General features: G+C 36.9%; 1 protein-coding gene across 3 annotated transcripts in view; it reads left to right on the top strand.

Annotated features, from left to right (window-relative positions):
- CNTNAP2 (contactin associated protein 2) overlaps positions 1-18,675 on the top strand; it is a 1,946,064-nt gene that overhangs the window by 852,697 nt on the left and 1,074,692 nt on the right. For all 3 annotated transcript variants that reach the window (XM_046020922.1, XM_046020925.1, XM_046020923.1), the window contains one exon: positions 17,362-17,565. In XM_046020922.1, coding sequence (XP_045876878.1) covers positions 17,362-17,565 — 204 coding nt within the window. The remainder of the gene's footprint in view (positions 1-17,361; positions 17,566-18,675) is intronic.

Here is an 18,675-nt window from a genome sequence, read left to right as displayed (position 1 = left end):
CATGTCACCAAAAACAGTTTCCTACAGGAAGTTTTAAGAAAATTCATTATAATGTTTTCAACTTTAGTACTAATCAGTGGCATAAACTCTAAAAAACATTTAATAGGGATATTATTAAAGGGGCATTTTAATGGGAATATAATGAAAATAGTGAATCACATTGTTTAAGTAGCAAAAAATGGCTATCTCTTGGCTTAATGAGTTTTGAACGAGGAGAGGTTTGAAGAATGAATTTTAAAGAAAAGGAACAAGAGTAAGAAACAAAGAAGAAAATAGATACAAAGAAGGAAGAGAGTGACAGTGATAAGAGAATATAACAAGGCAACTTAGTATTTTGCCCTTAATAGTAGAATCACGTCTTTTGACTGTTCTCCTTTTGACATAACCACAGAAAATATTTAATCTCTGCACCCTCCTTCCTGTAACTCTATCAAATAATTTTTGTCTGGAAAGACGAGATTTCATCCTTCCTAGGTTAAAAATTGTCAAAACAAAGTATAGGCAAAACCTCTGCGAAGTGTAGTACAGAAACGGGGCGAGGAGGGGGATTGATTTTATTCTTGCTTCTGTTGTGATGAGGAGGACGCCATCACTGAGAGGAAGGAAGCACCAGTAGGTGTGACTGTGGGCAGCGTTCGCCATCACCATTGTTGATGGTCACTGTCCGTGTGGTGGAACTTCAAAGACTCCAGAACTTTGCTTCCAGTCGAGTTATCATTTTCTTAACTATTCTCTGGGGCCTCGAGCTTCCTCTGTAGTATTTCTTTAAGTTAAGTGCTGTTTCCATTAAAGTCTTTAAAACTTTAAGCGTCATTAGATACTTATATCTTAATGTGAATTCTTTTATTAGGTACTTTACAGTTGTGTCTGTCTGTGTGCAGAATGGGTGAGGGGGGAGTGGGCAGTCACTGACATGGAAGAAGCCCCAAGAGAAATGTCTGTTTTCATTGTTTTGGGGTTTGAAATCAATGGCCAGACCTAGCACTAGATGTGAGTGATGTAAGGACGACATTTGTAATACATTATATACTGGTATCTTCACCAATACCAGCCTTTGCGCTCTGCTCTCTCTGCCTGTCGATGTCTATAAATGTTCTCCTTACCAGTCTTCACATCACTATGCATAAAACCTTTATAAATAGCTCCTACCACTGCTTACCACGGAGCCACTGGGGAAAAACATTTTTGTCTGGCTGTTCTCACAAATGTCTGAAACTTTGCACTTTTTGTTTTATTTTAGCTTGATTTAGCTAATATATTCTTAACCACGTTGCATTGTGGTTTAGCAATTGAGACATTTTCTTCCATTTTGAACTCTTCAGAATCTCATCAAATTTAGTCACAAAATACAAAAATTGAGAGGAAGTCTATTTTGTTATAAATCTAGACTAAATTTGGTAAATTTGAATGTATAAAAAAGAGGTTACACTTAATGCATACACTCAACCAGATGTTTTGATAGTGAATTCTTTTATTCAATAAATATTAGTTGCTTTTGGGATAGCAAATCCATGAGCTATACAGAAATTCTGGCGTATATTATGCTGCCATGAACATAATCATGGATGAGGGCCTGGAGTTCAGGTGTCAGTTTGAAAATTTTTATCTGATGTTGTTTGGATAAGAAACCTGGTCTTGCTCTATACCTCATAGTGAGAGGGCTGTGCCAGACCTCAAAAACACTTGTTTGCCCTGAAACATTATTTAGTACATCAAAGAGAGGATAGAGGATAGGCTGAATCACTTGTTATTTCCCTTTCTCTTTATTTCTCTGTATTTTGCTGCCTTCCTCATTGGGGAGCAAAATAAGCTTCATGAGTGAAAGCAGCAAAACAGTCCAGTAAGTAGGGAGGGCCCTAGTCACCAAGCCTGGCACCTAAATGTATCCTTAATCATGAATGCTCCTGTAATGACTTAAGCCTGTTCTTCCAGGCCTGAGTCAATGGTGCCAAGTGGGTGGATTAGAATATTCATTATTTCAGATCAATTAAACAACAATGCAATATATGACAGTAATGAAAGATAATGTTTATGAGCAGCTTACAATGTACCAGATAGTGTTTTCAGTGTTTTACACGTATTAACTCATCCACTTTTCACAGTTCTATAACCGCACCGTGTCATTGCCTTCACCTTTTGACAAGCAAAGAAACTGAGGCGTAGAGAAGTTTTGTAACTTACTGAGGACCTGTAGCTATCAGGCCATAAAGCAGGAATTAGAGCCCTGTCAGTTTTTACTAAAGCTGTCTATAGCTCGTGAACCAGGGTTACTGACACTAACGATGCAAAATCCCTACCTTGATTTAGGAAATACAGATATGGAAAAATGTATGTTACAAATCTTTGATATTTACAAGAGCTGTGCAGTTGTGTTAAAGCTAAATGCTAGCAGAAAGGGAGGAAACAAGGGATGTTTAGCTGAATATGAGCAAGTCTTTCATTTTATACCTGGTCTAAGTCATAAATTCATTTTCACTGGCAACAAGCATTTGTAGTCATGAAGATGTTTTCCTTTATTCAGATAAGTAATTTTGTTCCCATATTCTAGAATGAAGATAATTCAGTTTTTTAATTATGTGTTTCTTTAAACATTATCAAGGCAATAAGAATATAAATTAATCATTAATCTCTCACTATAAATTATTTTGTTAGATTCCACTTCTGGAAGCTTCCATATAAACAACATTGTTTTCTTTGTAAAAATTAACAATATGGGCAATTATATGTAGTATTTATAATGTAACAGTTTTTAATCTACAAATTTTGACACTATGTAAATAAATTTTAACTGGTTGTTAAAGGTAGTCACCCATGAAAATGTTTTAATGCCTGTGGATTTTATGTTTTAAGATTATCTTTAGGGGGTGCCTGGGTGGCTCAGTGGGTTAAAGCCTCTACCTTCAGCTCAGGTCATGATCCTAGGGTTCTGGGATCTAGCCCCACATCGGGCTCTCTGCTCGGTGGGGAGCCTGCTTCCCTTCTTCTCTCTGCCTGTCTCTCTGCCTACTTGTGGTCTCTGTCTGTCAACTAAATAAAATCTTAAAAAAAGAAAAAGAAAAGATTATCTTTGGGAATGTCTAATTGTTAATGTATTGAAATCATTAGGGAATGTGAATATGCTCTAAAATTAAGAATTCTGCCATTCTAAAATCTGATTTAAAGTCAGAATTGAAAATATGTGAATAGCCCTTTGTAAACTTGTTGCCCAGAATAAGAGATGCTTACTTTTGGAGTGGAAGGGAATCTGAGAGATTATCTGTATCTCTTTTCTGTACAGGCCCAGAGAGTGAGTTGACTTTCCTGAGTGTTAGGACTGAGGTCTCTGGGTTGAGGTCCAGCACTTTTCTGAAACCAGAGAAGATGGTCATAATGCTGTTGATACAACTATATCTTGGGTCATAAAAAGACTGGTATCTCTTGAATTTTCTAATAAGTTTCCTACGTCAGCATGGCATTTATCCTCCCTGAATGAAGATATGTGCTTTGCTTCTAGGTCTGCATTAGGAGAAACTCAACCATTGACATTTTAAGGACTCGACTGCCCTACTATAAATAGCACGTTTAACACTGGTATGTCTGTCATGCCTTGGGAAGTGCATAAATTGTTAGGATTGACCTAAACTGTAGAAAATGTCAAATGCAGAAAGTTTGAATTAGGATGTGTAGGCACTGTATCAAAACAACCTGAGGGTTTTGAAGGGTCAGGGGTGGGAGGTTGGGGGAACAGGTGGTGGGTGATGGGGAGGGCACGTTTTGCATGGAGCACTGGGTGTTGTGCAAAAAGAATGAATACTGTTACGCTGAAAAAGAAATAAATAAATAAAAAGGGGAAAAAAAAAATGTGTCTTGTTTCCAAATTCAGTTATTTTCTTAATAACACCCCTCCCCCCAAGAAAAACTTTTCTAAAATTAATGTGAATTGGTGACATTTGTCTGCTCTCATATTTTCTGAATTCAAAAGGATTCCCTTCTTACAGTTACAAAATTCTTCTATTTCATCAATAGATTTCTAACATTTTCAATAGCTCAAGCTTTTACTCAAAAGAAAATGCCAGATCTCTTGAAGAGAAACCCTTGATTTATGTTAGGAAGAGAAATTTGAAGTATAAATTATACAAAAGAATATCTAAAATTCTTAAAATATAAGAAGTCAACTTCAGGTTTATTTATAGCCTTAAAGTAATTTAGAGTTTACAGGGTAGACAGACTAATATTCCCATTCTAATAGACTCAGTAAAATTTGTATTTTTAGGTTGTAAATGTCAAGAAGATTATTTCCTATAAGGTCAGAGAAAACAGTATTCAGATGGCTATATAAAAAAGAAATTTCTGGGCCTTATTTCATAGGAAATGTAAATGGGACTGTGGTTTGGATTCTGTGATTTCCTGGAATCTGAGATTCTACACTGTGTAGGGGAGGCCTGTGGCTGGCCTAAGAATTAAACTGACATAAAAAAAATAAAGAAAGAAACTGACATAAAGCATATTAATAGAAGAAAAACATACAAACTTTATTTAATATTTTTGTGTGTACATGAGAGTCTTCAGAAGAAAAAGACCCAGAGAAACCATTAGGCCCCAAAAATATTTAAACAAAGAATAATAAATTGTAGGGATGTGACAAGACAAAGGGGCTTGAGCTAGGGAAAATTAAGGGGCAGTAAATAGGAAGTTTTAGGGAGGAACTAATGGAAAATAAGGCTTATTTAGTAGGCTTGTTTATATAAGACCTCATACTCATTTTGGTGTCAGCTACCAGTCTCTGGTAGTAAGAATGTTGCTGTTTCTTTCCCACGCAGAGGGGGCATCTTTTTCACGGGAGATTTTATGACCTGTGTTTAGGATGAAAGAGTGGAGGGGCCAAGAGCCCTTCCTGCATCTTCCTGTTTCTCAGGTGCCTTCAGCTCAAAGTAATTAGTAGGCCGACGTGGCATATTTTAGGGTGGCCTGTTCCAAACCCCTTTAACATCAGTACACTACTAACACAGGACTTACTGTGTTGTAAGGTACTTAGTGAATTATAATAATTAGATATGTAAACCACAGAGTTTAGTTGCAGCAAGCATGTGAAAAATGAAGAGATTTACCTTTGTGTGTTCTCTGCAAGTCTCTTGTGCTAAATGCATGTTCACACAGTGGGAACGAAAAAGAATACATTTGTCAGATCATAACATTCAGCACTGCACTATTCTGTGAAGAGATTTGCAGTTTGCTGATCATTTTCTTCAAGGATAATTTAAATATTTATTATGTTTTCACTTTTATATATGTGGTATTTTTAAAAATTTAATTGTATTTTTTTCAGTGTTCCAGAATTCATTGTTTGTGCACCACACCCAGTGCTCCATGTAATGTGTGCCCTCCTTAATACCCACCACCATTCTCACCCATCCCCCCACTCCCCTCTCTTCCAAAACCCTCAGTTTGTTTCTCAGAGTCCACAGTTCCCCATGCTTCAATCTCCCCTTCTGATTCCCCCTCTTCACTTTTCCTTTCCTTCTCCTAATGTCCTCCATGTTATTCCTTATGCTCTACAAGTAAGTGAAACCATCTGATAATTGACTCTCTCTGCTTGACTTATTTCACTCAACATAATCTCCTCCAGTCCCATCCATGTTGATAGAAAAGTTGGGTATTCATCCTTTCTGATGGCTGCATAGTATTCCATAGTATATATGGACCACATCTTCTTTATCCATTCTTCTTTTGAAGGACATCTTGACTCTTTCCACTGTTTGGTGACTGTGGCCATTGCTACATGAACATTAGGGTACAGATGGCCCTTCTTTTCACTACATCTGCATCTTTGGGGTAAATACCCAGTAGTGCAATTGTAGGGTCATAGGGTAGCTCTATTTTTAATTTCTTAAGGAATCTCCACACTATTTTCCAAAGTGGCTGCACCGACTTGCATTCCCACCAACAGTGTAAGAGGGTTCCCCTTTCTCCATATCTTCTCCAACACTTGCTGTTTATTGTCTTGTTGATTTTGGCCATTCTAACTGGTGGTTTCTCTGTGTAGTTTTGATTTGAATTTCCCTGATGGCTAATGGTGATGAACATTTTTTCATGTGCCTGTTAGCCATTTCTATGTCTTCTTTGGAGAAGTGTCTGTTCATGTTTTCTGCCCATTTTTTGACATGATTATCTATTTTGTGTGTGTTTAGTTTGAGGTATTCTTTATAGATCTTGCCCTTTGTTGGTAGTGTCGTTTGCGAATATTTTCTCCCATTCTGTGGGTTGCCTCTTTGTTTTGTTGACTGTTTCCTTTGCTGTGCAGAAGCTTTTTATCTTGATAAAGTCCCAAAAGTTCATTTTTGCTTTTGTTTCCTTTGCCTTTGGGGACATGTCTTCAAAGAAGTTGCTATGGCTGATGTCAAAGACGTTACTGCCTATGCTCTCCTCTAGGATTTTGATAGATTCCTGCCTCACATTGAGGTCTTTTATCCCTTTAGAGTTTATCTTTGTGTGTGGTATAAGAGAATGATCAATTTCATTCTTCTTTACATAGCTGTCCAATTTTCCCAGCACCATCTATTGAAGAGACCTCATAGACATGACAGCAGCAACTCTGCATATCTGTGAGGTCTCTCTGATCCAATGTGTCATTCACTGCTCTTGGTTCTTTGTTGATTTTCTGCTTGGATGACCTGTTACTGAGAGTGACATGTTAAGATCCCCTACTATTAATGTGTTCATATCAATATGACTATCTTGATTAACAGTTGGCTTATATAGTTGGTTGTTCCCATGATGGGAGCATAAATATTTACAATTGGTATTTTAAAATGGCTCTTTACTTTTCTATTTAAAGGAATGAATGCAGTGTAAATACAGTCAGTTGTCCTTATCCACAGTAGTTGTATCTTATACATATAATGGCCAAGAAGGCCAAATTAGGAAATAGTGAACCATTGCTCCCAGGAGAAATGCAGGTTGGGTTCCTATGAGCCTTTGGTCACTACATTTTTACAACCAATCAATACACAATCTTGCTTTATTTGTGCTTGTATTTAAAGGCATCTCTTGTAGTATATCTCATGGATTCATTAACACTGAACTCACAGTCAACAGCACTACAGCTCAAGCCCGAGCACAGTTTATCGAACACATGCATTTTCTTCATAAGGCACATCATGACTTTCTCACAGCCTGGAAGCACTGCACAAAGCATTTTGGGAGAGAGACAGTTTAGAAAGCTGAATCATCCCCAGAACAACACAATGCAAAACACATAGCACTAATTTGTGAAAGGGACACTTTTTTTATTTGTTCGTTTTGTTTTTTGGTATGAAAACTGAAACAAGAACCTAGAACGTTGTCTTATTTGACCTGAGCTGGTCATGTGAGCATCAGGTGACTCAATTTTTTGGCCCCTCTTCACATGTCCATGAGTGGGGATGCACCTCAATTTTAGTGAGTAGGAAATTTGCACATACAGCATCTGCCAGTAATGAAGGGTCAGCAGAACTTGTTAATTGGTAATACTTGAAAAAAATGTAAAATTTTCTTTCCAAAATCTCAATGAATGAAGCTCAGGATAATGGTGTTTTTTTGTTGTTGTTGTTGTTGTTTTTTCCTTCTGCTCTTCCTCCCTTCCTTTCTTTCTCCCTTCCTTTCTCCCTTCCTTCCTTTTTATGTTTAGTATGATAGTGTAGAGTGGTATATCTTTGTATCATATGATAACCATTAAAATGGTTTTTTTTAACCATTCACTCTCCCTTTGTTTAGCACTAGCCTACTAGTTTTCTAAAGAATTTGCCTTTTAAGCAATAAAATTCCTTGTTGATACATACTGCAGTAATTCACAGATAAATTATATCATGGAAAATGAAATTTTCAGAGTGATTATGATCCATTTAGTCTTCTATTTTGATAATATTCAAGTTTAAAGAGAAGTGGAGCCAAATAAAAATATTTGTGAGGCATTAGCTAGCAGCTTCTCTTAATATGACCTCAAATCAGCTGTTCAACATTTAGAAACAGAGAGGTTTATTAGAGTGTTAGATTTCTGACCTTTCTGGAAAACTGAACATTTGGATACCGGCAGAGTTGCTGCATAGCTTCAGTTTGCTTTGGGTGGATCGAGAACACCTCTCACATAATGTATTCCAAGCCCTCCCTGTTGTTTCTCAGCTGTCAAGACCAAATTTTAAAGCCATGAATTTAGCATCTTTTCCTTGTTGTTGTTGTTTATTAAATCAGGGACATATTTTCTCTGTTATACTCATATCTCTCTCGAAAGTGAAAAAGTGAGAGATCAGTGTTTTTTTTTTTTTTTTAAGATTTATTTTTTTGACAGAGATTACAAGTAGGCAGAGAGGCAGGCAGAGAGAGAGAGAGGAGTAAGCAGGCTCCCAGCCAAGCAGAGAGCCCGATGTGGGGCTCGATCCCAGGACCCTGGGATCATGACCTGAGCTGAAGGCAGAGGCTTTAACCCGCTGAGCCACCCAGGCGCCCCGATCAGTGGTTTTTATATAGAGCCAGCCACACCAGTTTGCGTGGACTGCTTGTCCCCTCTGAGCACTGAAATTATGACTTCTCATTTCAGGTGCTCCCTTTTTTGTTTTTTTTCCCCCCAGCACTGTCATGGCTGGTTTTTTGCACAAGTGGTAGGAGCATTGCTCCTTTCTAGAAGTGCATTAATTCGGCTTGCTCACCAGGGCCTCAGTGGGCATGCGGGTGTCATGAAGTAATGGACGGCACCCAAATTCATAGTGAATCAGCTTCCCTCCAGTGCCCCGGTCACTGAGGTGAGCTGGTGACCGGGCCACAGAGTACTGTTCAGTGTTTTCTCGGACAGGCCCCAGCTGCTCCAGTGCAGAGGAGAGAACACATTATGTCACAACATGTGTATATTCTGGGCTTTATTAACCTATTTTATGGTTGATGTAAAAGATTCACCCAGAGGTATGAGAAATCAAACCACAAGTAAAGCAAAGCTGTAACGTTCTACATCTTATGCATAAACTCAAAACATACTAAGCATATGCCCTGTCTCTTGCAAGGGAGTACAAATCATTTGGACCAACTCATTTGCCTTTCAGAGAAGTATAGAAAGTAAGTAAATAAAAATGACCACCTTTATTAGTCACTTAGTCTATATTGCCAGGTGTCCAGGGAACTTTGTAGAGGCTGTTGGGTACTGATTTTACATTTTGAGAATAATGTTATTTTTTTAAGTTTTGGATTTTAATGAGATAGAGTATTAAATGTGGGATTGCTAAAGAATTGATACAGCTCTCAGATTCTTTCTAAAAATTAAGGTTGTGCAGATAATTGAATTTAAATGTTCATATGTCAAAGAGTAATTTTTGAGATTTTGTTTTTGTATTTAAAGTAGTTTCAATTCCATTAAAAATCTTGTTGCTTCCACATGGATTTCGTCATACCATTGGAGAAAACTCAGCCTATAAGTATTTATCTGAAAATCTTCAATCATTAAGGAAGCCTTAACCATTTGAAAATTCTGGGTAACAACAGTGCATCATCAAAAGCTTTGCATTCTTTAATGAGAGTTACCTTCTGAATGATGGCTGGGTAGAAACTTTGCTGACACTATGACACCATCATCTTTTCCAGGGAAAGGTCCTTCCTATCTTGTATCCTTCCCACTCTCTGATAGCAACACAGGAGATACTTTTCCAAGATGCAAATCTGAACATGCACCTTCCCCTAAAGATGCCCTTGTTACTCACAAAGATCCTGACTTCTACACGGAGCGTTAGGTCCTTCACGTACCAATTCTAACCCTGCCCATTATACATGACCCTTATATATTAAAGTCACACAGAACTACTGAGCTCTATAAAACAGTCAAATATACTTTCCCTCAACTGTCTGGATTCCTTATTCCATCTTACATCTATTTTGCCTGGAGAGTTTACCTATTAGCTTTTCTTAAAACTTCATCCCTTTACTTCAGTGGCCCCATATTCCTGGCATAATGCTATGGGTGTAGACCTTATTTCAGAGGATGCTAGTTGATAGCAGACATTTGATAATGGTTTCTAAATGGAGCCAAGGTACATTTGCATATCTAGCCAACATTTCTAATTTTTTTTTTCTTGCTCAGCCAAAAGTTTGATTTTTCCTTCTCTCTCTCTCTCTCTCTCTCTCTCTCTCTTTTAAGATACAGTAAGGGAATTTTCTGCAGAGCATGTTTTAGAATATAGTATAGTAAGGCCAGTGGGTGTGTTTTAAAATACAGTATATTGATCTAAAATTTAAGATATTATAAGGCTGACATATCAGGAAACAACTGCCATTAAAAAGAGAGTTTATTACAGTTCCTAAGAGGAATGCCATAGGGACAGGGAGTGGGGGAAAACAAGGGGAAGCACCAGGTCAGTCAGGAGGCAAGGGCCTTACTGTGGCTTCTGCCGGAAGGAATAGATGAGGCAGGGCAGCAGGCTCTGGGGCATCGGGACTGTCCCAGCTTGTCTGTTACTTAACCCTGAGGTGATTAGGATGGATGGATGGTGGCCTTGAGTGTGAGAGCCTGATGGAGGAGATTGCTGGGCTGGGTTCTGGGCTCTGTGGTTGATTTGTATTTGAAGAGTGTGCTTGTAGGAACTGGCTGACGCTGGAAGGGGCAAAGCCCTAGATGTGAAAGCCTGGAGACAAACAATGGCAGACACACTTAATACAGAGGGAAAGTGGAAGCATGCTATGGCGGCTTCAAGAAATGGTCAAGGATAATTTATCTTTTCCTCAGTGTTAAATGAATTACCATGAAAGCAGTGCCTCAGAACAAGTCCCTAAATCAAATTGCTCTCCTTTAGCTTACGTAGTATTGAGATTTGTCCCCGACACTGACAACAGTGTTTTGAATGGAACTAGAAGCAGAAGTAAGTGTAAATGAATAATGATAAAATATCTGGAATGTTAGGAGTTATAAAATACATTTGGGGGGGTTATTGATGTCTGGTTCCTTTTTTCATCTGTGGAATATTACTTAGGATTTATTATTTTAGATAGTGTTCTCCTGAGCAGAAAAGTAGATTGTGTATGGTCAAAAACTATAGAGCTATTTTCAGTAAACAGCAATATTATCACAGAGTAGGCAAGTCTAATTTGTTTGACTTTTCGATTTATAAAAATAAAAATAGCTTCCACATGGATTTCCTACAAATAGATTTTATGCTAATTTTTAGAAATTGCTTATTATCTCTGTATTATCAGATATATTAGAGTTATAACCCTGCTCAAAATTATATCATTCTGATTTTCTGATGTCCTGTGTGGTATGTTTATGGGGTTATGAGTGAGAATGACAATTTTGGGTGAAACAGGGAGAACCTCAGTTTTGGTGTTTTTTGTTTTTTGTCTTTTGATGTTGAATAATATAATTTAAGAAAATTACTAATATTTCCTTGAGTCTTATTCATGTGGGCCCAACCTGTGATTAGCAAATCATGATTCATCACACATTATAGTTTCTCATGAAATAATCCAATAATAAAAAATACAGAGAGCAAGTCCATCTTGCTTCTTTATAAAATACTATAAAATATCAATATATATATCTCAAGTAGTATTAAATTTGTTTAAAAGAAAGTGTTTTCAATTTATTCAGTTAAAAGAAAAATATACATACATTTTGTATTTAAATTCGTAGTAGAGTTAGATGTTTTAGTCTCTGACTTATAAAGAAAGAACGCCACTGTGAGTATAATAAAAGCATTTCGTGTTTTAAACTATTTATTCACATCAGAGGCCCACAGTTGTAATATTTATATAAATACATGCCACTAAATCATTCATGAGTCTGTACTCTTAGAGAGTAAACTGCATCGTACCAGGTACGGTTTTGAAGGAAAATAAAAATGTGGAGTTCTCTTTTTACCTTGTCTCAAACACCAATTACATTTAGATCAGTTTAAGAAGTATTTATTGTGCCAGAAATACAAAGTAGAACAATCCAAAATATGTACCTTAGGAAAATTTAAAATCCACAGAGGAAATGAGACCCATCAAGAGATCATTTCAACATAAGATGAGAAGTGATAGGATAAATGTGTGCAAGGGTGCCATGGGATGGTCGGGAAGGGCTATTTCAGACAAAGAAAACTTTTCTAGTAGGGGAGAATTATCTGAAACTTGGAGAATACCTAAACTTAAACTAGATTATACACACGTGCACCCCCAGACACACATGTGTGCGTGCACACACAGACACACACACACACAAAAACACACAGCTGTTTGTTGAAAGAAGAGAGCACAGCACGAGGGAAGGTACTAGATTGTGAGCAAGGGATCCAGTCAGTTTACCACAGTTAGCACATAAAGAGAAAAATGGCATTAAAATGTGAGCTGTGGAAGAAGGCAGGGTTTTGCAGGCTATGCTGAAGAGTTTTTTGGCGACAGAGTTTATTTCAGAAAGATATTTTTAGCATCTTTGTGGAAGATAGATTTAATTTAAATTATGCTGGAGGATGGGAATTGTCCACTAGCGGTGTTGGTACAGTAGATACTGTGTGAGGTGATGGTAGCCTGGTGGTCGTGCATATAAAGTGAGCCATCTGTTTGGAAACCGTAGACGTGCTCTATTTCACAGGGCTTGGAACTGAGTGGATGTGGGCACGTGAGGCAGGGAGATGCTGCAGAAAGGCTCAGATCTCTGTCCTGAGTGGATAGTTGATACAAGAGCAGGGGCATGGGCCAAAAGACATGTTGGACACAAAGAGATTTTCCTCTGGAGCTCCATGTGGATCTTCTAGGCAGTTAGATACTGGAGTCCAGTTTTATGGAAAAATAACACCAGACTCCATGATGATGTTGTTGTCATTCTACCATGAGTGGAATACCCAAGTACCTAAGGGCCAAGCGGCACATTTTAAGGAGAAATAATGCGCCAAGTGTGAGATGCTGCCCTTCATGAAGGAGCCTTGAAGATTTTTGTTTTTGTTTTATATTTTCCCAGAATAGAAGTGACTTTTCACAGTGTGTGTCTAGATAATTTTTTGAGGGATTTGGAGAAGGCTCATTTGCTGCTATTACTCTAAATTAGCTGTTATTGACATTCCGGGATCTATTTTAACTATTTATTTAGGTTTAAACCACAGATACATTGAAAGAAAAGGCAGTGAGTTAGAAGAAAGAAATTAATCAGATCAAAGCAGTACGCAGATGAGATGAGATACATCATGTTCCTCCAGAGTTAATGTCTGTTGGTTGAATAATACTGAGTCAATTAATAATAATGGAGTGAATTCCACCCCCCAACCACAAAAAGTTGCCTAATACTGTCATTCTTTTTTTTCTGACAGTTGAAACCTTTGATATATAATTAATTATAGCACCAAGAAGGATCAGAATGATTCCTGAAATTTCTTGCAATCTAGTGATTCTTATTTCTAATGAAAACGTATAAAACAATAGTGCCTATAATACTGTAATCTAATTTATTGAAATAGGAATGATGACATATAATGATCTAACAACACATACTGAGTGAGTATCAGCTGTTTCTGAGGCACTAGGTACTGGGCATCGGGGTGGAGGGTGGAGGAACAGAAAGTCTCTGATGCATCCATTTTCAGAGGAGGAGAACATATATCATGCTGTAAATGTGTAAGCACATGAATGTGTTAGGTAGGGAAAATGCTGTCAAGAACAGAAGTGAATGGAAAGAGAGTAAAGATGGCAGGCATGCTGTTTTGTAAAGAATGGTCAATATATTCAAAATATTGGCCTCTGACTTAGAAAAAATAGATTTGCATATACGTAACATTTGCAAAACTAAGTAAATTCCGATTTTCATAGTATTTTCAAACTTTACTTCCAGAGCAGAGTGGGAGGGAGAGAGAAAGGGGAAGAGAATCTCAAGCCAATCCAGGCCAAGCATGGAGCCCCGTGCGGGGCTAAATCTCAGGACCCTGAGATCATGACCCAAGCCAAAACCAAGAGTCATGCTTAACCGACTGAACCACCCAGGTGCTCCTACATTTTTCATTTTTTCAAGTAAGTAGGATAAATTACCATTTCAGATTATATACATTCTTACTTTATATAAGTGCCTTGGTGCATGAAGGTCAGTAAAACATATTAATTATCTAAAATAATACAATTTCCCAACTAATATTTATAAGTATTATATTACCCAAAACTCAAGCTGCTTATCAGTGAACATTTTGAACCATAACCAAGAAAATGACCTTCTTGTTTCTGTGTCTCTACTACCCCCATACACACCCCCATACCCCTCCCCACATACACATGTACACACACATCTATGCATGTATCTTTATACAGTAATGTGTGGGTAATACCATACATTGAAGAGGGACACAGGTAGATAAATGAACAAATGTGTAACATCTAGAAAGCTGTGCACCAACTTCCCTCCGTATTGATCATATCAGTGATCTCCTGGGTCTGGGGTTCACTTTATACATTCTCTGTTTCAGTGTTATTTAATTTCCTTTCAATAGTAAATGTATATTAAATTTGTAGTGAAAATATAGCAAAGGTATTGTTTTAAATATTAAAATCTTTAGATGGCGAACCCTCCTCTCCAAAATTTCTTCTGTAAAATCAGAAAATCAAGACTAACATTGAAATTAAAAAGAAAAGCAAAAAGCCTTCTCTCCTTTGATGTTTTAATGAACTGGGCACATTACCAACTCTCTGAGTTATTGTTAGAAACAAAATTGTGGAAGCACTGTGATTTTTGCATTCACACTTTGACTAGCCATTGTTGTTGCTAAGATTGCTTAAACAGTTCAACCATACATATTTAATCACTGCATAGAAAACTTAATTCTAGGGAGTGATAAGCAATCAGGGTAATAGGGGGAAAAAAGGTGGCTTGTCCCAAAATAAGCACAACATATTATTAGATGTCAAATGAAATTTAAATATATTCTTGTAGGAAATAGAATTAAATTCTGATAGATTTAACAATACCCCAGACTCTCTTTAAAGTTTATGGTATGTATTTCTATATGAATTTTATATCGCAGATTATTTCTAGGAATTTTGTGATGTCAAAGACAACTGTGAGCTCATATCTGCATGCTGGTATTATGCAAGCTTTAATCCAGCCATAGAAGAGCAACTTTGATTTCATAATATAAGAGATCTGGCTTGCAGAGCATTTTATCAATTTCCAACTTGACCACTGACCACTTAACATTTGTAAGATGAGGTTTAGTCCGCACTAATAGCATTCCTTTATGTTTTTGCTAATATTCTAGGACTCTCTGAAGAAATAAACCATACCCATCCTTTTTCTTACTTTTTCCATTGCCCTAAAAGTGAGGGAGAGAGACACCAACATTTGTACTACTCTGTACCTGGAACAGATTGTAGATTTTGATTTAGGAGAAGATACAGGAGGGGTGGATTCTTTCCTCTGCCTAAGCTCAGGGAACGTTTACTTCCTGAGAGATGAATGGGGAATATTTTATGTCAATTAATATATACTGAAGGTGTATAAAACAATGATGTGTCTATTATTCAACTGTCACTGACATGAAATTGACTGCAAAATTACTTTCTGGGGTTCAGAATTTACTCCTTCCTCCTGACTTTTCGTTTATGCGCTTTTCAAGACAAAAAGTAATTTCTACCAACTGCTAGATTATAAATTCAACCTGGGATGTTATAATCAGATTCCACTTTTTTCCTCTCTTACCTCTCATCACAGATGATAAAAATACTGCAATTGGAATTCAGCTGTGACAGTGTAGATGATTAAGCTAGAGTCTAATTGGCTTTGCAGTGTTAGCAGAAGCCTAAATTTAATGGTTGATTTCCCCCCCCCGCCCGCCATAGTAAAATCAACCGCTGTGACTTAGTCTTAGAGAACAGAATTTTGTTGATTAAGAAGGTCTTTTTATGGACAGGAAACAACTGACTATAAGAATGAAAACTTAAAGTGCAAAGTTATATTTCTCTTTCCGAACATTTTCGAATGTAACAATTCTCAAATTAAATAAACACTAACTAAGAGCAGAACTTGTAATGGCAGATAGTACACAGAAAGAATGGATGCAGCCATGGGAGCTCTGCATGTCCATGAGGCTCCCGTAGGTGGCATGCCCTTATGACCTGGGGGCTGGGGGCCATACTGTTCCCTGTGGCAATGGAAGTAAACAGGGTCCAGAGAACTAGGACCTGAGCTGAGAAAATATTTCTCTAGCAGGCTTTAAACTTGCTGTAGTTTTTTTCCAGTGTCACTGTGAAATTCTTCAGCAAGACGTTGCTTCAAACTGAGAGGCAAGCTTCATTCAGGCTTGTAATTCTAAAGTAATTAGAGCTATCCAGTTTGACGAAGTTTTCAATTATTTAAAATTAAAAGCTAAAAGAAACAGATATTTAAAAATATTTTTAATGACACAGGTCTAATTATAATAACTAGGTTTCCATTTGTATGCAAAATCAGCTCTGAATAATTACAGTTCATTTTTGAGCCATTCCATGGATTTGGAACTTACTAAAGAGTAGTGCATAATAAGTAAGATTTGTGTCATTTTCCATTTCTGGTGTGAATAAGTAGCAGTTATGAAACTAATTCAGCAATCCCCTCCCCACCATCACCTGTTTCTGAGAGTGGTGACAAAATTGTTAATATTTTTTAAAAGTTTATATAATTTCATATCTTCAATAAAATTATCTAAAATCAAATTAGAGTTACTTTCATCATAGTGTATTTGTTCTAATAATGTATATGGGTGAGGATGTCTTTGTTCAGTACAGTCAAAACCATGGGCAGCCTTTCCAAAGACAAGAGGCTAATAAGAAATTTGAGACAGATACGAGGTCCAAGAGCAAATAGCTAGAAGGTTCTTGTAGTTAACTTAGCTGTAATGTACTACCATAGTGTTTATTGAAATTGGAGTAGAATATTAAAACCATTAGAAAAGTGAGTATACCATCAAACCCGGCATTCCAGGATTCTTCGTCCTTTTGTCAAAAAATAAATTTGTGAGCAAAATGTATATTTAGAAATCATGAGTAATTAGCCCCATTTAAGAAGGAAAATATTAAAATCTTGTTGATTGTCAAGGATTAAAAGTTTTCCTTCTTTCAGGTAAGCTCTAGACTGCCAGGTTAAAATTTGAAGCATATAAGTAGTTAATGGAATTTATGTTGTTAGAATTACAATTAAAGTAAAATTTGATACTAATAAAGTTTTCTTTGATCATTTTTATGAATATTTCCATAAAATTTATTTCAGAACACACAAATCAAAAGAAGAACTAGAACAAGAACACAGGACTCCAGATTTTTCAGGAAAAACTACTTCTTTATCATTTATTCTGTGGAGACACCCATTGGAAGTGGGTATATTTCACACTGAGTGCTGACATACAGGAACTAAAATAAAATGTTATTCGTTTCTTCTTTTAGGGGCCGATGTTATCAACTTTGATGGCCACGTTGTGTTGCCATACAGATTCAGAAACAAGAAGATGAAGACCCTGAAAGATGTCATTGCTTTGAAATTTAAAACCTCTGAAAGTGAAGGGGTGATCTTGCATGGGGAAGGACAGCAAGGGGATTACATTACCCTGGAACTGAAAAAAGCCAAGCTGGTCTTCAGCTTAAACCTAGGTATGTTCTGACTTTTGGCACCATTTATTAATCTTCCCATTAGTAAAATGCTAATGTTACTTAATCCTTAAAGTGTAAATTATAAAAAAGCAGTTCTTGTTGTCTTATAAGTTCATCTTTAATCCATAGTGGTTTAATGCATTTTGATCCATATATACTTATTCATTAAAAAATAATTGTTATGTGTTCATCCTAAGCAAGTTACTATGCTAATATCTGAGACAGTGGTGAACAAATAGAGAAGGTCCTTGAGTTCATGAAGTTTATGACCTAATGGAGGAGTCAGACATTATATTATCCATTATTATTTTAAAACAATTTAGAAGCGATGACTTCAAATAATGATGGATAGTTTGAAATCAATTAAATAAGCTAAAATGTTAAAGAACTCTGCAGAGACAAGAAAGGTCCACAATAGGATATGCATTGAGGAACATTCTCCCTGAGAAGACACACAAGCTGAGATCTCAGTTATGACTAGAACTGGCCATGAAAATATTGAGGAGAAGAACAAGGGAGCAGTCGCTCTGGACAAAGATCTGGCATACTCCGGGAATTAGGAAGGAGGCTGCTGTGGGTAGATGAAGTGAGTCAGTGGGAAAGAAGACAAGACCTGTAAGTTGGGGATTGTTCAAGTCCTATAAGATCCTGTACAGCATGGTAAAGAGTTTATTATTATTTAAGAAAGAGAAGCTGTTGGTAGGCTTTAAACTATATGGCATTCAGGATCTTATTTCAAAAAGTGTATTGAGATTCCTATAAAATGAAATGCTTGCATTTGCGTGAGAATCAAAGCCAGACTTCAGTATAAGGCAAGTGAGAGATGGCCCTGGTTTGCAGAGGCGGCTGTCAGTAGAGATGCAGGGAAGCAGGTCTAGTTGGGAGATGATTTTAGTGGTAAGTTCAGCATGATTTGTAATGAGAAAGAAAGAGAATAAGTAAAGGATAATTCCTGAATACCTAAGGGACTTAAGTGCCATTTTCAGAAGTAGAGGTGACTCTATATTTTCTCTACAGAGCTTCTTCTAATGAAAGATTATTAGTTTAATAGAGGAGGTCTAAAATGGACATGGTGCATTTTAGTTGCTTATTAGTATCAGTGTTGAGATT

Source organism: Meles meles, chromosome 10, assembly GCF_922984935.1.
Source record: "Meles meles chromosome 10, mMelMel3.1 paternal haplotype, whole genome shotgun sequence".
NCBI classification, from domain to species: domain Eukaryota; kingdom Metazoa; phylum Chordata; class Mammalia; order Carnivora; family Mustelidae; genus Meles; species Meles meles.
This window is presented reverse-complemented; position numbering and strand designations above follow the sequence as displayed.